This window comes from Asterias rubens, chromosome 11 (genome assembly GCF_902459465.1).
Source record: "Asterias rubens chromosome 11, eAstRub1.3, whole genome shotgun sequence".
In the NCBI taxonomy this organism is placed as follows: Eukaryota; Metazoa; Echinodermata; class Asteroidea; order Forcipulatida; family Asteriidae; genus Asterias; species Asterias rubens.
In genome coordinates this window covers 12,511,493-12,535,440 of record NC_047072.1, presented here as the reverse complement: position 1 = coordinate 12,535,440, position 23,948 = coordinate 12,511,493, and the positions used below count along the sequence as shown (strand labels likewise).

The 23,948-nt window shown below is 37.6% G+C and overlaps 1 protein-coding gene across 1 annotated transcript in view; it reads right to left on the bottom strand.

Moving 5' to 3' along the window:
• Nucleotides 1–23,948, bottom strand: part of LOC117296560 — a 101,090-nt gene that overhangs the window by 53,440 nt on the left and 23,702 nt on the right. The window contains exons 2-3 of the mRNA XM_033779548.1: nt 20,023–20,178; nt 3,483–3,614 (exon numbers count right to left, since the gene is read on the bottom strand). Of these exons, the coding sequence (XP_033635439.1) occupies nt 3,483–3,614; nt 20,023–20,178 (288 nt within the window). The remainder of the gene's footprint in view (nt 1–3,482; nt 3,615–20,022; nt 20,179–23,948) is intronic.

Sequence of the window (23,948 nt, the reverse complement as noted above, 5' to 3'; positions counted from 1 at the left end):
AGTCAAGATTTATTGGGGGAGTTTGTTGGCGATTTTCATCGTGGGATTTCCAGATAAACAAATGGAAAAGGCTTGAAACACATCTATGTCAAGTGGTTTTCAATTTAGAAGATGCTTATTTCCGCATTGGCACAGAAAGCAATTTCGAAACCTCATTCCGTAAATCTACGTTTTTATATATCTACTCTCGCTTATTGTCGCCAGCCAAACTTTGGTTTCAGTTGTGTCTTTAATAGTGTTCTGACGGTCAGCAGTTAAAATGTAAGCAAATTGAAGATTTATAGAAAAGAGGAGTTCATCAATGGCGGAAAAATTGGGATGGATTGTTTAAAGTTCGCTCACTTGGGCACTGCAAGTTGGTTACAGCACAGTTCATTTAGTTTACATAAAAGAACTGTTACACAATGCTTATAATTGTTAAGAGACCGGGGGTTGTCGTGGTAGTCTGTTTTGATTACGTCACACACACAGTATAGTACAGTGAAAAGCACTTCGGCTTTGCTTCTAAAACATTCAAATACACAGTGCGCAAATTATTTATTTTTATATTTATTTGGTTGTTGTTAATTTGTACTGTTCTGATTCACTGTATCAAAGCCAAAAGGAAGCGTACATTTTCCTGTGTGCCGATAACTCGTCGAATCGGGCTCCCGTAGGCTTAGATCTCGAAGGTGTTTTCTCACATTCCTCGCTTTTCCCAAAAGCGCCGCCTTCTCCAACATATCTATACCCTCACAGTTTGCCTATTTCATAATCCTGTTTAATTTCCCCCAATCATTTGGAATCAGTGCTACAACCACCACAGGGACTACTTTCACTTTCAGCTGCCAAATCTTACGAGGTTCCCTGGCTGGGGCCCAATTTCACTGAGCTGGTTAAGCAGAACATTTTGCTGAACAATTTCCTGCTTAGCAGAAATAAGCAGGATACCAGTCACAAATTGCACATGTGACATGCTATATTGGCTGGTAACCTGCTAAGCCTTTGTTATTGTGCTTAGCTACTTTATGTGCTTAAGCAGCTCTATAAACATGGGTCCATGTCTTGGTACTTCTGGATCTTGCCCATCTCCTTCATATATCTCCCAGCACAGCTATATGAGATGACACATCTTCGTCATCTCATTTGAAACTGCTGCATCCATACACCCGCGTTCTTAACTTGTTTTGGAAAGAGGTAAATGATCTTACGGTCAATCCCCAGTCCCCAAAGTGTGAGGGCGAAACATTCTCAATGTTTGTAATATTCATACTTCTGTTGTCTATTTATTTGTATACACATGTATGTCATTTGTTTGGCATGGGGTCTTGCAGGGCACATTGGTTTGATGACCCCCCCCCCTCACCCCCACCAACAAACAAAGAGTTATGTCCGAGGATTTAAAACAAATAAATCAAAATAAAAACAATTCCCACGTCATTGGATTTATGACCGCAGAATGAACTCTTGGGGTGGTTTTACGCTTTGGGCATTTCCGCGGCTGTAGTAACGCAATATCCTAAAACTATGATTTTTTTTTTATTACAAAAATCTGATCAGTTGACAAAAGAAAACACACATAATAATATGAAAAAAGAGACAATGGTTTCCAGCGTCTTTGACCCTGGCAGGTGAAATTCTTGCAAATAAGATTCTTGCAAGACGAAACCCCAGAGCTTTTTATAATGTGGTATAACTTGATCTCATATCGGGTCAAATTCTCTGACCCCCATACGAATCAATTGACGCCACCCGGTGCCTCTGGCTACCTGCGTCATGTTACGAGGCTGAAATACCAAAGATCGAATAAGGCCAAATTAAAAGAAAACAAAGTTTAACGTCCCCGTCCTTTTCCTTTTAGAAAATGTTGAATTGTCTTTTTTAACGAAAAGAAAATGATACATTTTAACGATTTCAGACGAAAAATAGCCCAGCCGGCTGCCTTTAAAAATGTGTCGCCCGGCCATTTTGAAAAATTTTGAAAAACAAAAAAGAAGAATCTTCCATACTTTTTGTAAAAGGTACATGACGCTAAACATGTTTTTGTTTAGTTTGGCCTATATGAGGACGGTGGAAACGATGTCTCCTACCGGCCCCCGTAGAGTACTTGTACACAAGTGGAAACTAATGATACACGTCCCGAGGGCTGTTTCTCATCATGAGTGAATTATATGAGTAGCCCCTATTGCATTAAAGGTATTGGACACCTTTGGTAATTGTCAAAGACCAGTATTCTTACTTGGTATCCCAACATAAAATAACAAACTTGATAAAATTTGGGCCCGATTGGTCATCGAAGTTGCAAGAGAATAATGAAAGAAAAAAAAACACCTGTTGCACAAACTTGTATGTTTTTAAGATGCCTACTAAAAGGCTTCAGGTCTGAAGTATTTTAAAATTTGAGTGTTAAATTACCTCTTTCTTAAAAAAAATACGTTACTTCAGAGTCTCACAGTGTTTTATATACTATCAACCTCTTGCTCGTATGCTAACAATTATTTTGAGTAATTACCAATAGTGTCCAGTGCCTTTAAAGGTAAGTTAATACTCGTGCATTAACGTTTCCCCCCTTCACATTTTTTCACTTCATAGTATAGTTCCCTTGTTTGGTCAACTTTAATTTCCTCTCTAGTTGACTGGAATCTTCACTGTTCTCTTTTATTTCTTGACGTTATTCCCTTTATTTCTTGATGTTATTCTCTCATGAGATCAATAGGTCATACATTGCCTCATGATTTTCAGGAAAACGTTATTAGTTTCTGTGTGCTTCGGGACAACTCGACTGCTTTTATATTTTATAATTTTAGATTCAAAGAAGAAGGTTTAGTTCAATATTGTGTCTTCCGCGATGCAATTTTTGTTTGCACTAAGAAATTGCCACTGTCGTAGTGCTTTTCAAAGGGGAATTATTGTCTTCTGAAGCGATTATGAAAAGGGAATAATAAAATAATACAAAAGAATCAGGAAAATTTTTGAGGATGGGAATTCTAAAGTGCAAAACAAAAATTGCCGGACTACACAATCTTGGTTTTCGAACACATTAGCGTGAACAATTGCTAAGGGGACTTGAGTAAATCAGGAAGGGTCTGAAGCGGTTGCCGGGGATTTGGGTGCAGAAGTGGGATGGCATGAGCAATGCTAAACAATACTACTAAGCCAATTAAAAACACTGTTATACCAATTAGCCTACATTATTTAAGGTAAATACCATGTAATTCAAACTTGTGACAAAGTTTGCTGAAAGTAAAGTTTTTTGGTTCGATAAATTTGAGCTCTAATCTGCATGTTTGACTTTGTCCTGCTTTTCTCGCACTGTGGGCATCAGCTATGAACAATGCTGCCTCGAGTAATGAATTGTTTGTCATTTTCCAGCCAATTTTCTACACTGGCCACACGAGAAAGGTGAAAATGCACTACATAAAAGTATGATTATCAACTGGAAACACTCTCTTCCCTTTCCCTGTTTTCATTATTTTTTTGTTTTTACTAACAACAAGTCTTACCATCACACGGTGGAATGTAACACGTTGTCATCAGCGTAGAGTTCTCCTCTTTGTTATAGAAGAAACACTTGGGCGCCATGTCTGTAGTTTTGTTCAAGAAGCGGCAGTAGTTCTTGTCCATTATGTCTTTTACTGTAAATAATTGAGAGGGAATGAACAAAACTTGGTGAAACTTTGTCGAGATACACAAATACTGGTACCAGTTCGTACTACGCTTAAAGGATTATGAAAATAATGATAGTAGAAAGCGTGCCTTAAAATACTAGTTGCTGAGGTGCTGTAGTTTTTGAGAAATTAATTAGTAAAACAATGTCATGAAAATACTTTTTTTACATGCTAAAATAACTATCATCTCATGATCACTGAGACAAACATTATTTTAATGACATTGTTTTACTCGTTTCTCAAACACTACAGTACCTCAGCAATAATATTTTCAGGAATACGCATTCAAACTGGGGGCCTATTAACAAAAGAGGAAACTTAGAGTCCAGAGTTCGGGAGAGGTCCACAGCTTGGAAACAATGGGAGCCGTTGAGTATAAACAAAAGAACCTGGGACAATAGGAGCCGTTGAGTATAAACAAAAGAACCTGGGACAATAGGAGGTATACGGTTGCAGGTGCAGGGCGTATACAAAAGCTTGGGTGGGTATGTGTGGAGGGGGGCGGGGGTTAAATATTTTTCAGAATGGGTACACGTATATCAAGTTATTCTTTAAGTTGATTAAAACTGTTGGCACCTTATAGGCGCGAATCTGTTTGTTACGCTACATGTGTTCTGCGCGTTAACCGGCCACAAACCATGGTTTCACAGCAGAAGTCTGTTTGTTGAATACAGAACATTCCGCAGGATTCCCTTAATAGTTAGGTGTCACAAGCAATAACCGCCCCCCCCCCCCAACTCAAACTCCCAAACGATTGATGTGTAATAAAATATACATATAAGCTGTATCATGCATCCGCGATGTAACGGAAACACATAATATTATTCATTGCCTACAGCCTCTCGCATAGCGCCATAAGTCTATACATCACAAACCCTTCTACAAAACAGACTCGGCAGGCACGTGGGCCCTGAGATAATTTTGAAATTAACCGTAATTTACCTTGGACGCTCTAACCACGTTTACAAGGAGCAGATGGGACATATAGAGAGAGACAGGCCCTGAATAAATGCACGCAGTATACATTTTATGGTCAAATGGAGTAATGACCAGGACAAAAATGAAACATGTAAGCTATCTCTCTAATGTAAAACGGTGAAAATTTCGCTCTTTGAGAGTGAAAGTCAATCTGTCTCACTCTTATTGAGTGATATTGGAACGACCTTCACTCTAAATCGAGTTAAAAGTACCCGTCTTTCACTCTAAAAAGAGTTGTCCGCCATAATGGCTCTTTGCAAGAGTGGTATGGCAGACACAACGAGTGGGTTTTTACTCTTTTACATTAAAGGCACCGGATACCATTTGTATTAATTGCTCAAAATAATTGTTAGCATAAAATCTTACTTGTTAGCGATCAATGGAGAGATGTTGATACTCTCTAAATGTAAAAGAGTGAAAAACACCACTCTTTACATTTCGAGCTGTCCTCCATAATGGCTCTTTTAAAAGAGTGGTGATAATTCCACTCTTTAAAAGGGGTTTCACTCCAGGACAGAGTGAAAAATCACTCAAAAAGATGCAAAATTCAATCTTAAAGAGTGGAAGACCACTCGAAAAAGAGTGTCTTTCATATATGGCTCTTCAAAGAGTTCTTTTGCACTCTTTTACATTTAGAGAGTAGTAGTATAAAAACATTGTGAGAAACGGCTCCCTCTGAAGTAACGTCTGGTCATGATTTTATTTGAAAACCTACTCACCTCTGTATTAACAGCATTAGGGCAGTCTAAAATCCCGACAAGTTTACAGTAAACACACAAAATCGGGCAGCGTACACAGAGAAAGCTGCGCTGTAGCAATATTATTATGGGGGCAAACAGCTCCAAGCGTATAGTGTTTCCTCGAAATACACAAAGTAAAAACCTTTTACAAGTCTCAAATCAATATTTTTGAGGCGCGTTAAAGCTTACGTTATATGTGGACTTCAATTTACAGATGTCGATTTGTCCTTTCAATGTGTTGACAAGAAGTACCTTCAACTTAATCTGTGTTTTAAATGGATTTCATTGTTTTGAATAAATCTTCCGTTATCGTAGTCGCCTTATTGTTTGAAGCTTGCAGTGTAAACCTGTATACATACATCAATTTAAAGGCGTTGAACAATATTGGTGATTACTCAACATATTTTGTTAGCATAAATATTTACTTGGTAATGAGCAATGGAGAGCTGTTGATAGTATAAAATCAATCAATCAATCAATCAAATATTTATTTTCACATTCACATCATACAAGAGAGTAAGAAACGGCTCCCTCTGAAGTAACGTAGTTTTCGAGAAATACAAGTTGATCAAATGATGTAGCTAGAGGCAAAAGCTTGTCGATTACTTTTCTTTTAGTGCACACGTTTGTTTTAGTATTATTCATTTTTGTTAAGTTATATTTACGAGTAGGTAGATGTTTTCATATTATTAAAACCCATCTCTTCAATTACAGAAGTGCTTATAGAGACTTTATTTTGTATTATGCGCTATATAAGAACTGTTTATTATTATTATATTGGAGCTGAAATATTATAGCACACACAAACACGTGCAATGTCAATGTCATCCGTACCCCCTAAAAACTCCCGGGTCTCTCTCGAATGGGATTTTGTTTCCCGTTTCCTTTCAATTATTATTTTCTGTCCGAAGATCAAAGTTAAACATATTACAAACACCTGTCAAGCATGTCCAAACAAAACTGCCGCTGATGAAATCCTCGGCTTTGCCGTCTGTTATCCTTGACACATCCTCGTCAATGTGAATTGACAAATCACACAAGAATCCCTGCCAATCGGAATTCCCCCTCACCCTTGGTGCATGTGGTATGGAACAGTAGTGTATTATGTGTACAGACCTCTTCTGCTTTTAATCGAAGATAGTAATTCCCTCATACTTCACCGTGACCTTCAGAGAGAGAGATCTCTTAAACAACGTAAAACACTTCACATAATGAGGTCCCTTGCCGTTACGAATCGAAAACCACGGCTCCGGCTTTGGATTCGGCTGTATGCTCCTTTCTCTCGTCTGAAGCCTTGGGCACGTACAGGCAATGCACGCGCAAAATGTCACAAACGCTTGCGGGGCCAAGCTAGCCTGAGCCGAATCCTCACGGAAGCCGTGGTTTCGAAAAGGGCCATAGAATTACCAGAGTATTGGTGAGGTGGTAGTTGTCGTGATTGCAAACATTCGAATGAATCCTGACTGTTTGGCGATTGACACATAAACCCACCAGACCAAAAGAGCTACCAGAGGGTGCAGTGACAGTCTTCTATCATTTTGTTCTCGAGAATCAATAAGTTTTCTTGAAAACTGTATAGAGACGTTGCCATGAGCACGGGTCTGTTTTGATAACGCAGGAGAGCATCTTTAGGGGATAGTGTCTAGCAGTTTTATCGAGCTGGCTATATAGGGGATCAGACGAGTTCTCTATTGTAGAAAGTGATACTTTGCCAACTGTGAGGTTAAGATTTCGAAGGACGTGTAGTGTGAAAGTACGTAGAAAATGATACTTTGGTGCCATTCACACGACAGCAATTTATCTGGGGTCCCTTGCTTAGTTTTAGCAAGGTTGTAAAACGTAGCAATGTGTGACAAGATTTTGCGAGATGACTTGGACAGTAGAATAAATTGTTGTCTTTTCACACAATGTACCATTCTGTAAAATTTTACAAACATGGTACAATTTAACAAGGGACCCTTGCTAAATTGCTCTCGTGTGAAAGGGGCTTTTGCCAAGAGTACTGTGAGTTAGGATTTCGAAGGACGGGTGTGAACGACATGCCTACATGCCTCACGTAGAAAATTATACTTTCGCAATGGAAGTTCACGTTAAAGAGGGTTTTGAAAGACGTGTACATGCATTGACGTAGGAATGTTTTAGGAGGGAAAAATGTCCGAACCTTATTTTTTTCAAAGTGACTCAAAAACAGCTGCAGTGCTTCTCACCATGAAAGCCCAACGTTTTTTTTTATCGTCAGTAATTGTCAAAGACCAGTCTTCTCACTTGGTGTATCTCAACAGCATTAAATAACAAACCTGTGAAAATTTGAGCTCAATTGGTCGTCGAAGTTGTGAGATAGTAATGAAAGAAAAAACACCCTTATCACACGAATATGTGTGCTTTCAGATGCTTGATTTCGAGACTTCAACATCTAATTCTGAGGTTTCGAAATCAAATTCGTGGAAAATTACTTCTTTCTCGTAAACTACGTTACTTCAGAGGGAGCCGTTTCTCACAATGTTTTATACCATCAACAGCTCCCCATTACTTGTTGGTAAGGTTTTATGCAAATAATTATTTTGAGTATTTACCAATAGTTTTGTTTAAAGGGAAGGTACACGTTTGGTAATTGTCAAAGACCAGTCTACTCACTTGGTGTATCCCAACATAAGCATAAAACAAGCCTATGAAAAATTGAGCTAAATTGGTTATCGAAGTTGCGAGAGATGATGAGATAAAAAACACCCTTGTTGGACGGATGTGTCTGGCTAGAAGTCTTTTATTATTTTAGTGAGAAATAACCTCTTTCTCAAAATCTATGCTACTTCAGAGGAAGCCGTTTCTCACAATGTTTCATACTATCAACAGCTCTCCAATGCCTGTTACCAAGTCAGTTTTTAAGTTCATATTTGTTTTGAGTAATTACCAAACGTGTACCTTCCCTTAAATGCAGAGATGGCGATATATTATCTCCAACTGTTCAGAAAGCAAATATTCAGGTAATATTACATTGAACAATCAATCTATGTAGTATGCATTACTGTCAGTCAGGAGTAATGAATGATACACTGTGTAAATTTGGTATCCTTTCCAATGACCGAACTCATTCCTGCCAGAGTAAATTTGTCAATCTCTGCAAGGTGTTTGCTGTGTGGAGTCACACAATCTGTCCGTGACAGTCCTTCACAGCCCCCACCCTCTAAAACATTGCCTGGATTCGCCACAGTAGTCACACTGGCTCTGAGTGTCAGTGTTTATCGGCAAAGCATGATGTTTTAAGATATATAGTTTGTGGTGTTCAGAATTGAATGAATAACGGGGATTTGTGGCTCTTTTTTAGACAACTAGAACCCTTTTGTACACAAATACATATGTATAAGAGAAGCTCCTTCAATAGACTCATTCAAAACTAGGCTAGATAACATCCAAATGACCACTTTCATAAAGGAGAGCTCACCACTAAATTTTGTCCACTTGCCACACCATCATGCCATACGAAAACAGACTTAAAACAAGTAAAGTTCATTGTCACACTAATCAAAATCCTACAGACGCCAGTTCGCGTTTTAAGACAAGACCTCCGAGTTATCATCACATCTCATCCCTTTTTCCCGAAGGGGGTGTCCCCCACGCCCCTAGTGTCTTATCCTAATGGGCCGTGACATTCAGAGGAAATTGACATGGAATTAACAGGGCCTTGAGAAAAGACTAGATATGATTATTTTGTTGTTGCTCCAGCGCAATCTTATCACGATTTCTCTATAAGTAGCTTTAAAGGCGCATGGCCAGAGGGGTTCAAGTTCCGGACGTAACGAATACATGGGTATTCACGCCACTGTAAACAATGGGGGACAGCACAAAATGTGATTAGTATAGTCTACCCTCAATACTTCAGCTGTCAAATTTGTCTACATGTGGCCGGATCGATGTACAGTTTTGTTATCATTCGTGAATATTGATTCGCCTTGGAACAAGGCTACGAGTCAGTCAGTCATTCTGACGAGAATCTATTGATAACTGACCTAATACGTGAATACAGGTGTTTTTTCTGGATTTTGTAGGTTGATATATTCGGATTGGAAACTTAGAATTCAGACAAATGATATATTTTTATGAGCATGCTGAATTGATTTTAAGTTCGTGTGTCCTAGCTTTTAAACCTATATGGTGTACACCTTGTCTTTTTAAAGTTATATCAATGGCTATGGGTCTTAAGACATTGCTTGGTGAGGTTCGGTATGTAGTATATCTAGTGCTGTGAAAATATGTTCTTTAGAACTTGTCTTTTTATTTATTCAACAATTTTTGTTTTTTTAATCATGTGTATGTTGGCTCAGGCTCACACAAAATGCTATACTGATCTTTGGAGAATTACATTTGACGCACTGTGCTTAAAGGGAAGGTACACGTTTGGTAATTACCCAAAACAAATATTAACTTAAAGACACTGGGCACTTTATTGGTAATTACTCAGAATAATTGTTAGCATAAAAACTGACTTGGTAACGAGCATTGGAGAGCTGTTGATAGTATAAAACATTGTGGGAAACGACTCCCTCTGAAGTAATGTAGTTTTTGAAAAAGAGGTAATTTTTCACTAAAATAACAAAAGACTTCTAGCTAGAAGTCTTTTATTCCTATCTGAAAGCACACAAATTCGTCTAACAAGGGTGTTTTTTCTTTCATCATTTTCTCGCAACTTCGATGACCGATTGAGCCAAAATTTTCACAGGCTTGTTATCTTATGCACATGATGGGATACACCAAGTGAGAAGACTGGTCTTTGACAATTACCAAACGTGTACCTTCCCTTTAAACAGTTATACAAAACTGATTCCATCCACCACGAGAGTGCATAGACTTCAAGTTTGAATCAGTGCATGTTTTTGTATGTGATATACAGCATGACATTTCAGTGTTGCACAGGTTGGCACTTCAGCTCTCACCGGTTCATACTGTGGTTACATTACAGTACGCGCCCAGCAATATGGTCGAGTTTACCATGATCGCACTTCTTACTCGATTGACTGACTGTTCAGATCACTTGACACAAATCTCGTCAAAAAGAAGAAGACATAACTTGTCCAAAATGCCCAGAGGGTGCTCCCAATGTTGGGACATATCGACCGGAATGTGCACATTTTGTTTTTAGAGGAGTGACATTTTTTGACAGACTCGGGGCTCAATTTTGACGCACCGATCATTAGGACAAGGAGGGTAACTCGATTGACTTGATTGTCCGGTAGAGGTTTAGAGCACCAGAAATTAAGACATTGCAAAGTCTAGCCCCATCTCTTTCTTTCTTATTTACATTGGGTTCAAATGTTTTCAGAAATCGGCTCCAAGTTTCAAGGTTAAACATAAAGGGATCAGACCATTTTCTCTCGAAGCCTTATAGTTCATTTACTAATCCTTTGGTGTTTGAATGAAATAACAACTACACAAAAAACAACAACAACAACGATGACGACGGCAACGACAACGATAACGACAACGACAACGACAACGACAACGACTACGACAACGACAACGACAACGACAACGACAACAACGACAACGGCGACGAAGACGACGACGACAACGACAACGACAACGACAACGACAACGACAACGACAACGACAACAACGACAACGACAACGCCATTCAGACATTCATTCACCATGAACGTCAAACAGATAACATGTCAACTTAATAATCAGTCATTGAACTTGGTTTGAACCGATTTTGCGATGAACCGATTTTGTAAAAAGGTCATCATTAAATCATTAATGATACGATCTTATGAGTCGATGTTAATATTTGATTTATACTTTCAAAACTCGACAGTTTGTCGGCTGGGAGGGTGTTTTTCCTCTTGGATTAAAACTATTTTTGGACATTCGTGAGCTTTTGCTCTTGCATACAAGGCTATCATGGGAATTTACGAAGACTGCTATTTTTGTTAGAAGCTCAAATATTAAAGTCTAACAGTTTGTTTGTGGTTGGCTTTTTGCTCAGATTTGTCTTTTATATTATGCAAACTTTAAGGAGAGGAGACATCTTTACAAGCTGAATATTTTAATCAGAAGCAAATTCAATAAATAAATGAACAAACATGAATTGGATTATGTCTTTGACACATCAAACAAGTTCACACAAGAACACCAAATTAACGAAAGGCACAAAGTCACTGGCGGCTCGTTATATATATAAAGCCGCTGCAGCTCCCCCCCCCCCCCTCCCCTGAATACATATCATTGGTGGTGGCCTTGATGCCCCTTCAAATTTTTCCAATTGCCCCTTCAAATTTTTCCAATTGACTTTAAGGTTTGTTTTTGTTTTTTTCAATTGCAAATTACCCTCCGCGTGTACGAATGAGCAATGTCAGCGATGTTGCCAACAAATTGCCTTGATAAAAAATAACATGCGAAAGCTTGCATTTTCTCAATTCTGCACACACAATCAGTTTGTTTGTACCGGTCCGATCGGCAGCAAATTGCGCCGCAACACCTTGTAAAAACAGTACACAGTACATGGTGGTTTAAAAGGATTTAGTCTCATTATTCAAAGACATAGTCTCAAGTCTTGCAGGAAATACTGATGTTGCAGCGCCAGGAGCGTCACTGAGTGATAGACATGTGCGCTATATTATAAGAAGCCACAATTATTATTTTTAGTTGCAAATATTGTACTAAACATTTATAAAACTTTGCATTTTGCAATAACATTATGTCTTCACACAGAACAATACGCTGGTGAGCACTGACACGTATGTTTAGAGTGATTTGATAAAAGAGATTTACCGTGCAGGAAACAGGGTATGCAGGAAATGGTAGCGTGCAAAGGATTGAACATTTCTGACTTTAATTATGAATAATTTAATTATGATTCCTAATTGACCTCTGCTCTACCAGTCAGTCCATTTTAAAAGTTCACTGTTCTTTTTCCTCAGAACACAAATTATCATTACTGATAGTCAGCCCCCTCCATCCCCCTCACCCACAACCTCCCGAAAAAAAGAAAAAAGCAATTAGCGTTATATTATACTAATTAATGCGAAACATTTAGCATGCTAGATTAAAGCGCCGGAACCGAGTTCTAAAATTCGGTAATAAATTACCCCTTGGTATTAACTCGTGCTGAACATGGAGTTCCACAGTTAGTGGCGTTAAAGACACTGGAAACTTTATTGGTAATTACTCAGAATAATTGTTAGCATAAAAACTTACTTGGTAGCGAGCAAAGGAGAGCTGTTGATAGTAGAAAACATTGTGAGAAACGGCCCCTCTGAGGTAACGTAGATTTTAAGAAAGAAGTAATTTTTCTCTTAAATATTTAAGGCTGCAGGCCCGAAGCTTATTACTAGGCATCTGAAAGCACACAAATTTGTGCAACAAGTGTGTTTTTTCCTTCATGATTCTTTTGCAACTTCGATGACCAGTTGAGCAAATATTTTCACAGATTTGTTAGTCCATGCATTATCATATTCACCATTGTAAAGTCGCCTGCCCAGTGATTTTTGTCCAGATGTATTAGAATACACCATGTGAGAAGACTGGTCTTTGACAATTACCAAAGGTGTCCAGTGCCTTTAAGAACAACCATCGCACGCCGGTATCGTATTTCCAATAAACGAATTATGCAGTGAGTTATACAGAATATAAAATGGCAGTTTCCGCTCATTAAAAACGTACGAGATAACATTCTTCGCCTCTGACATTTCTCAGTCAGAGAAAGAGATCGAGTTAAAGAGCCAGACAGACGATTGAAAAAATGCCGTATGCATATAAGGAAAAGTCAGAACTAAAACCAAGTGATTTGCTGCTAATCTTTTTTTTTTTCCTATGACCGTGGGTGGTATTGGAAACCTCTCCACTGTGTCAAGTAACACCAGGAAAATAAAACAATTTCCTCAAAATAGAATGTCATTACTACGCTGCGGCTTAGGTGGAGACTTTGGATTCCTATCGCATTAAAATCACTCCAAACTCGATTCTTAAAGGCAGTGGACACTACTGGTAATTACTCAAAATATTGATTAGCATAAAACCTTAATTGGTAACAAGTAATGGGGAGAGGTTGGGAGTAAAAAACATCCCTCTGAAGTGGAGTGCTTTTCGAGAAAGAAGTAATTTTCCACGTATTTGATTTCGAGACCTCGGATTTAGAATTTGAGGTCTCGAAATCAAGCATCTGAACGCACACAACTTCGTGTGACAAGGGTGTTTTTTTCTCTCGTTATTATCTCGCAACTTCGACGACCAGTTGATCCCAAATTTTCACAGGTTTGTTATTTGTGCATATGTTGAGACACACCAAGTGAGAAGACTGGTCTTTGACAACTACCAAAGGTGTCTAGTGTCTGTAAAGGTACATGACAGAATTTGTAAGAAAAAACTCGTGTAAGATCACAGATTTGCATTAAACTTACACGGTCTATGATGATAGAAAACATCCCCTGAAGTATATTTCTGTCTGAAGTGTCATCAATCTGTGTTAAATGGTTAAGTTCGCCTTTAATTTCGCACTTGAGCTGTCAGAAAGTTCGAACATTTGGTGTTATTGTGTCACAACACAATGAGGGCTTCTAAAAGCCTCGTTTTGTAAGGGGTTCAACACCCCCTTGCTCCCATAGGCATTCCTTCCATGTATAAAGAAACGTATAAATCAGAATCACATCGCCCACGATGCATGTATTACGAAAGGCATATCACCTGCCAATTTGCTGAAGGAAGAAGAAGAAAAAAATCTTTAAAATTAAACCGAGGGCTTAGATTTTTAGATGAAATGCAATTCACAACAGGGACATATTATGTTGTTCTTGATGGGGTGACGTAGGCACTAACTTGACCTTATTTGTACAATTCGTAGCTCGACGCAACCTATCTTGAAGCCCCCCCCAAAAAAAAAAAAAAAATAAATAAATAAAAATAAAAATAATAATAATAATAATAAAATTGAAGTTTCTCTATTTTTCAAACTGCTGTTTCGGAGTCCGCTTTATACTGTTTTATTTAATTTGTCAGGACACAAATAAAGCTGACTTCTATCCGTACAGAAGTGCCAATGTTTTCATTTCTACAACTATAGCCAAATGATTAATTAATTCCTAAACTTGCAAGTGCACTTCGTGAAGGAAAGCGCTAATAACAAACCAATACAAATTTGGACCAATCGCGATAGGTCACTTCGTGAAAATATGATTCGCTCTCAGATAGGTCACTTCGTGAAAATGAAAAATGTCACACGCACAAAATTGCGCTTTGTATTCGTGGCGTATCGAGAAGGTTTTGGAAAAAAAAAAAATAATTGAACACCAAGTGATAGGTCGTTTATACCAATTAATTAAATGTAACTACAAATCCAATACGTATTGGCTATTGAATCTTGATGGAAATTTTTAACAGTAATGAGCATAATTTAGTAATTTGTATAAAAAAAACAAATTTGCATAAATTTGTGATCTTTGAAAGTCATGTGACTTCATAATTACGAATAAGGTCATGAAACTTGCTGAAAATGTTAATAGTAATAAGTATATAAAGTAATTCGTATAAAAAACGAGTGTGCATAAATTTGTGATTTTTGACTGAAAGGTGACTTTAAAGTACGAGCCACGAGTTTTTGAACTGAAAAGGAAAGGCTTTGCCCCGTGTAACAGGTTTACGTCTTCTGCTTGCTCTAAATCTGCCGATAGGTAAACCTTGGAATAAATCTAACAAAACTTCAATTACTACAAATTGAAAGTTAGACCTGAACATTGAGGAAATTAATCTGTTCACTAAATATCACACGAATTGTAACCTCCTACCGAAAACAAAAGTGTGAGTTCATGTATTAACGAGAATTAGAAAAGTGAAAAACTTGATCAGTGTTTTTTCTTGCTTCAGCCTGACCCATGGTGTTTTATGGTAGAACTGTCAGGGTTCAGGGTCTTCGCGGGCGAACTTTAGCTTGTGCCTCGCCGAACATTTTCCAGGAAATACTCCAAAGTCCCCCCGACAAGGCCATCATGTTACAGACGGTCCATTAAATAACAGGTTAGACGGCTCCCTGTAATTATCACCAGTTAATGTTTCGCTTGTCTGCCTTTAAATGATGGGACTGGGAAGTATAATTAAAAGTTGCGCTGTGCGACCTTGCTGAGCTTCGGTCAGCCGACAGGTAGTCTGGTTTAACTCCTTATAGAGCATACATTTATAATAACTCATAATTCGTATCATAGCATACATGTCTTGGGTCTGTTTTGATTTTTGGAGCGATCCTTTGATTTTTTTTATTTAAGTTTAGGCTTGATTAAAATAGCGCCTTTAAAACACAAGGCATGTTACTTTATAACTATATGTATTTGATTATCATTGGTAATTCAGGGCCAGTTTTAATGAATAAATAAATATATGACAAGCAACATCACAACCTTAACCAAACAAGTTCTCTAAAATAAATAAGTAGAATGCAACCCAAAATAACAAATGAGTATAATAAAAAAGTTTGAATTCTGAACAATAACTAATATTAATAACAAAATATATGTGAATTATAAACTATATCCAAATCAAGCTTGAATTAATCATCATTCAGATGTAAGAAAGTAAAGTAAACAATTTGAAAACATCCTTGTGTAAAAAGACGACCATGTCTACAATTTCAACTTACCAGACACAAAACAAACAAACATGAAGAATAATTAAAACAAAATGCAACTAGGTGGAAAATATTTTGCAAATGGTAAGACGACGCACCAGCCTTCGAACGGAGGACAATGCTTTTTACGTTTTTAAGAGAGGCTGTACAAATGTTTGTCAAAAAATATCGCAATTTACCTTGCCTGAAAACAGCCACAAAACACGAAACGGGGAGAGTAAATACTACTTGAACATACATACTTGCTTTCTAGGAGTGTTCACATGATGACATGAAATGCCTGGAGGATTTAATAATTGCTCGGGTTGTATTCCATGTGGACACCTATATTTCTCTTTGTACCAGTTTATTGTTATCTCGATGCCATTATTTTTAGTCACGTTCTGTTGTGAATAGGCGACTTGTGTTTTGTTTGTTTTTCATATAAGGGACTGTGTTATGTATATATTTATCTTTTACGGTGATTTTATTATATTTTAAAGAGTTTTCTCTCTTAAAATTTATAATATATTCTTATAAATTTATTATTTAAAGTCACCTGGAAATAGATTTTTTCTTCTTCAAACATTAGAGTATATGTTTTTGTACAATAAAATAATTGTTTGAGTAATTGTTTTTAATGATTTATATGTTTAAACAAATCAATAAAGTTGTGTGGGGGTGACTCCGCCTACCCCTTTTGTGACGTCAGTCGAGGCAGACTTTGCCTCGATCGAACATCGAATACACGTACGTGCAAGTACATTCAAGTCACTATCTTGTGTTCGCAGTGCATGCGATTCATCGCGCCTCGATTGACGTCACGAACAGCGCCCTCTCGGGTCGGGCTTATTTTCAAATTAATTTGTAAATAACATGGAAACTAATTTTCTGAAACCTTAGTTAATTGTTTATTCATATTCCACTCACCAAAACACACATTTTAGTGACAGAAGATTTATTTTGACAAAATACCACTTCCAGGTGACTTTAATTTGTATATTATTATTATTTTTTTTTAATTTGTGGGTATTTATTATCTTAGACAGTTTCTGAATCCCTAAATTGAATGTCAGCAATGAAAACAAAACCTGAACAACAACTGTAAGCCCAGGAAAACTCCTGGTGTCTTTCAATATATCATCAGTATTCAACCTTGCACTTTAAATTTCGTCAAGCTCATTCCACAAAACTGTATTGAATTTCTTCTACGAATAAACGATTTCAATTTTTTTTGACATTTTCAGCAAGTTGCTCTTTAAACATTACGTCCTTAGTGAGTTAAGGAAGTCTCTTAGTAGCGTCTAGTACCATCTTCATTGTGAAATCTATACCCTCTTCATTTTACCAAAATCGTTTCTTTAATTGTATTGATTTTCTTTTAATAATAAACGATTTCCAGGTTTTGACAGTTTCAGCACTTTGCTACCAAAACATGATTTCCTTAAAAGCTACTGAACGTTCAGGAAAGCTACTGTTTTCAGTATCATCAGTATTGTAGAACCGTTGGCCTGCTTTTTTTGTCAAATTCATTCCTCAAATTGTTTTGAACTCTTCCTCAAGTAAACGAATTCCACCTTTGACATTTTCAGTAATTTGCTCCACAAATATGATTTCCTAAGCAGAAGCTCTTAGAAGCTTTCCGTACCACCATCATTGTGAAATCTTACCTACTTCATTTTACCAAAAACATTCCTTAAACTGTATTGAATTTCTTTTAAGAATAAACGATTTCAAGATTTTGACATTTTCAGCATTTTGCCCCTAGACGCAGATGATGAAAACAGATACTCAACAACAACAACTCGCATGTTCCAGAGCCAATCTTCACAAAGCTGCTTACAAAGTAGCTAAGCACAACTTAATTATGCTTACGAGAACAGGATTACCAACGAAATTACACCTGTACAATTTGTTAGTATCCTGCTCATTCCTTCTAAGCATAAAAGCAATATTTTCTGCTTAAGCAGTTCTATGAAATTGGGCCCTGACAAAGGATATCTGAGGGGAATCGAAGATACAATTCTTTGAAATGAAGTCATCATCGAACAATAATAAGGGAATCGATGTGTGGTGAAGAGGTTTTCAACTAGTGGTTTAATCCCAACGAGGCCTGGTTCTTGATAATTTTACCGAGACGAAGTCGATGTAAATTATCAAGAACCAGGCCTCGGCGGGTTTAAACCACTAGTTGAAAACCGATTTAACACACTTTGATTCCCATTCATAAATACCTTTTTGGTCAAAAAACATCAACACTTTTTGTCAAAAAGTAAAATAAATGCAAAAAATGTCGTTGTTCAAAGATTTCTTTCAACACAACACCCCTCCAGCTATGAAATGGTAAGGCCCTCGGGTAAACAACTCGTAATAGACCTTTTCGCAAATACAAATGCGCAAGCGCAGACTGTTGAATGAGGTGCATTGTGGGATAGATATGGATCAAATTTGGATACCAGCTAGACCACAATGCACCTAATTCCAAGCTTTACGCGCGCGCCCCAGTATTTGCGAAAATGTCTATAAGGAGATTGCTGTGCGCCTCGCGCGTATCGCGTGATGTGGCGCAACACTGTCCCGGCCGTTGGTCTCGATGAAGAAACTGTCTTATAAGCACAGGTGCAAGCTCGCGTGTCACGCCCATGTTTCAACACGTATTACTGGTCATTAACAAAGGTTTAAACACCCCTACGTGACGCGCTCTCCACCAATAGGAATAGCGAAACTGTCTTAGGTATTTATGAATAATAGTAATAGCCGGAAATATTTCCTCAATACGGCAGCAGAAGAGCTAGAATGTAATTAAATAAGATAAATTCTTGGACAGTGACAGATGTGTTTAGGGTTTTAGTCTGTTGTAAACCATCAGTCGTCCAGAAACACCAGTATTCTGTTTCATGCTGTTATAAATGTCTGACACTTTTCTGTGAAATATTATACACTATATATCACAAAAGATGTCAATGCTTGCATACTGCTTCAACATTTATACGTGAATGGGAAATGAAGGAGTCGGTGTGCGTTATCTCTTCCTTGCTTTTTTGAGGGATTTTGTTTTCTACTGGAAGTTGCATTATTTAGTTTTAAAAAATATGGTTGACGATTCATGGCCACTTTGCAATTTGTTGTTGTTGCTTCTATCGCTGTTTTACCTGTTGCTTCGTTGTTGCTGTTGATGTAGCTGCAGCTATAGCTGCTGCTGGTGTACTGATGCAGTTGTTGTCGTTGTTGTTGTTATTGTTATTGTTGCTGCTGTTGTTATTAATGGCGTCTTTGTCGTCGTCGTTGTTCTTGTTCCATAAATTATTAACCAATGGAACCCATTTCAACGCACAGGAAATTGTCGGTATCAGTTCATGAAAATGTACCAATGTTGTTTTCCTTTTTAGAAATAGTTAATTACATGCCATGAGTGTTGAGTGTGGGGTATTTAATGCAGTTTTCAACGATGTATGCAACATAGTATTGGTCAAACGTTGTTATATTGTAGCCTTTTAAACAATTTGCAAAAAAAAAAAAAAAAAAAAAAAAAAAAAATTAGCCATTTGGCTGCTATCGTTTTTACAGTTAACCATTTTTATAAATGCAGCTTTATGCGAGCGCCATCCATCATATACGGGTCATTAATCAGCCACATGCGAAACTTATTGCTGATAAATACGGGCAGCGGCAAAGGAGTTCCTCTAATTAAAAAAATAAAATGTGATGTCATTCGAACAGACTGACTTCTCCTTCATGGTTGACGGAGCATGACAGTCCGACACTGCCCAGGCATGGATCATACGGACCGACTTCGATTAGTCAAAACTGTTTCATTTTAGATATTATGAAACATGACGAGGAAATCACTGGGGTTCTCTGGTTAAGGGGGGCACCTGGGGCTCTGAAATAAATTTTGGGCGCGCAAATAAGTGGGGCACCAGTCACAACAATGTAAACTGATGTAGTTTTGGCTGGTTAACCATTTCTGTTCAGCAGTACATTTCTGTGCTTAGCAAGTTGTTGTGCTTACTGGCTTTATAGAAACCATGATATGATAAAACTAAGCCCTGATATTGATGCTCTAACTTACCAACAGACGTGTTGAATGACGGATTCTCAATCCTGTCTAGCACAGTCTGCCATTGTAGGCACTCCATGCAGGCTGATTCCACTGTACTGGTCGTGCATGCCGTAGATACACTACCCTGGTACTCCTTGCGGTTCGGGTCGTAACAGTCCCACTGACCTGTATAACGGAAAAACAAACATTTTACATTTCGTTTTTCTGGGCACTCAAGACGCCAGCAGAATATTGTACGTTGGAATAAGAGAATTATACTCAGTTCAACTTCACTGTCATTTTGAGACACATTCAACATATTATTGGCATACTGAACACTACATGAAGCTCTTTTTTATTTACATTTCAATGGGCCGTATTCATAAAAAAAATAGCAATTGCTTTTTCTAGGGTTTTGCTTCCATCTTTATACACAGATGTAAGCAAAAGCCTAGAAAAAGCAATTGCTATTTTTTTTATGAATACGGCCTATTATTCTGCGCTTTCAGACGACAGCCTATTTGTAGTTTGATTCAAAGCCATATTCAGTCTAAAGGCCGAGTTATAGTCGGTCGCGCGATGGTCGGGCGTCAGAAATCTTGACGCGCGATCATAAAAAGACATGGTTTTTAGGCCTCAGTCTTAGGATTGCGCGCAAGTCTTCCGTCGCGCGACCATCGCGCGACCGACTATAAACCGACTATAAGTTCATTATCTATGGGTGCTGCCATTATATTGACTGTCTTGTTGTAAATGAGAGCCATTTCAAAAAATTGCCGCAATTGCCATCTCATAAATGCATCATCTAATTGTTCAAGAAAAAGAAATTTCCTTCATGGCAGTTTAATTAGCGTTGGTGTGTTTCAGCACATGGTGTTTTTTGAAGCATTAACTTCTGCCTCAAAGGGTTTTAATAAGAATGCACGATTATGTTTTCTAATACCCGTAAACTCATTTATTTTACGCTCCAAAAAATTACAATACCACGCCATTTTGTTGAGTCAAATTTTTGACTCCACTAAATGGCCGACCGTGTTAGTTCACAAATTAAAAGGAAAACCGTGCAACTTCGAGGAATATGTGTGTGTTATTTATATTCTACTTTTTGTAAAACATCTTTCTAAACATGCATTTCATAACGAACGGTTTCAAACGCTTTTCATAAACAAACTCGCCCGATCCTAGGCAACGTGGAGTCCCTTCACTATACTAGTCAGATGCTTTGGCGATAGTTTATGAAGTATGGTAATATTGACTGTAGAAGTGGTTGTTTAAATGCATGGACACTATTGGAATTACTCAAAATAATTATTAGTGTCCAGTGTCTTTAAACTCATTTACGCTCCAAAATGTTTCCCAAAGTTATAATACCACGCCATTTTGAAAAGTCAAATCTTTGACACGCCACTATAAGGCCGACCGTATTAGTTCGCAAATTAAAAGGAAAACCGTGCAACTTCAAAGCATATTGTGTGTATTCTATAATTCTACTTTTTGTAAAACATCTTTCTAAACATGCATTTCATAATAAACGGTTTCAAACGCTTTTGATAAACCAACTCGCCCTATCCAATGCAACCTAGCCAGTTGCTGTGGCGATAGTTATGGAGTATTATAGTATTGACTGTAGAAGTGGTTGTTTAAGCGAGTGATATCATTATATTATATTAGTTACATGCTCAATGTCAGGTAAACATTACTGCAAAGCGTGGAAGGAAAGGCATCCAGTGTTAAAGGAGGCTAATGAAAGCGAAGATGTTGCTCTAGTTCTTTCTGAGCATTAAAGGGTGAAATCTAAACGCGTTGGAACGAAGCACAATCTGTTTAGAGGCTTGACGAATTAATTAAACAGGCAAAGTTTGAAGACACTGGAAACCTTCGGTAATTGCCATCAGACCGGTCTTCTCACTTGCTGTATCTCAACATATACACACACAAAAACTGTGAAACTCAATTGGTCGTCGAAGTTGCGAGAAAGAATCAAAACCCTTGTCACACGAAGTTGTGCGCTTTCAGCTGATGCTTGAGTTTGAGACCTGAAAATCAAATAATGGGGTCTCGAAATAAAATTCAAATATTTTAGTGAGAAATTACTTCTTTCTCGAAAACCTTGCGAATCACAATGGGTTATCGGAACATAGGTATTTTGAAACCTAGAGATGTCGAGAAAAAAAGAGCAGTCACATATTAATTTCTGACAGGCTGATTTTTTGAGTATCAATTGAAACATTATAGAGTCATGGAATGAAATGCACTTTCTATAAACCATTGACATATCATCTTTAAAGTCATTGGACACTATTGGTAATTACTGTTGATAGTATAAAACATTGCGAGAAACGGATCCCTCTGTAGTAACGTAGTTTTTGAGAAAGAAGTAATTTTCCACGAATTTGATTTCGAAACCCACCCTTGTATCCGCACGTTTCGTCGTGTCACGACATGTGTTTAAAATAAATCCGTATATTCTCGATATCGAGAATTGATATTGTTTTACTGTTTTCTGGAAACAGAAGCTTTTCATGGACTAATATTTCAAGAGAAGTCTTTCACCACTACCTTCTGTAAACCCTGTAAGTTATTTGTAAATCTGTGAACCCTTTTTTTTCTGTACCGAGAGGGCCCATTCAATGGCTTTAAACTATAATCATATCAAGAACTACTTTGTGTTTGTACAAGAAAAGTACACCCACTGGTTCAATGCATCAGTCAACGCGTGATGCATTACAACATGATCTCACATCAGACAACATTGTTTATCGGTCTTTGAATCAGGCTTGGTGGCCTCCAGAAGTATGTTTAAAGGGAACATTACAGAATTGGTAACATCTCGTCTAAGATCACATATTTACACAACACATACACGGTCTAATGATGATGATAGTAGAAAACATCCCTTGAAATATTTATATCTAAATATCTAAACTATAATTTCCCGTTTGGAGTTTATCGCTCAGTGAGCGTTTTATTAAAAACAATTTAATCGATGTCTTGCATCAGAGTGTGTATACTCGGGTTTTCACTATTTTCTCGTGACCCAGGCGGCCGGTCGATCTCAAACCTGTACAGGTTTGTCAATTTATATATATGGTGAATTACATAAAGTGCCTACACTGCTAGCAACTGCATTGTTAGCAAAAACCAATTCTGTACTGTTCCTTAAAGGCAGTGGACACTATTGGTAATTACTCAAAGTATTTATTAGCATAAAACGTTACTTGGTAACGAGTAATGTGGAGAGGTTGGTAGTATAAAACATTGTGAGAAACGGCTCCCTCTGAAGTGCCATAGTTTTCGAGAAAGAAGTGATTTTCCATGAATTTGATTTCGAGACCTCAGATTTAGAACTTGAGGTCTCGAAATCAACCATCTAAACGCACACAACTTTGTGTGACAAGGGTGTTTTTTCTTTCATTATTATCTCGCAAGTTTGATGACCGATTGAGCTCAAATTTTCACAGGTTTGTTATTTTATTCATATGTTGAGATAGTGTCCACTGCCTTTAACACTGTTTTTTGTTTGTCATCAAATGTCATCCTTTCCTTATCATTGTATCTTATGAGTGGGTTGCAATTACATTGTGCTTTTGGAGCTCTTATGGTAACAGAGTGGCTGTTGACAGGCCGTGCACAGATTTGACTACATTTAATTATTATAGGAATATTGAGTTTTCATGTATACGTTGACTTTAAAGGCGAATAAATACCTGTTTTAACCGTTCGATTGTTTCAATCCTAAATGTAAATGTAGGCCTATACACTAAAACTAACATCTCAAAATTTTAATTCAAAACGTGGTCGCATTTTCGAGATATATCCGAAAATCCGGAGCAGTTTGTCCACGCAGGAAGAATTATTCGTTTTCGGAATACATTTCTGAGAAGTTATCGTTATCGACAGTATCGTTTCTAATATTTGGGGGGGGGGGGATGATATATTTGTCCATAACCAAATTA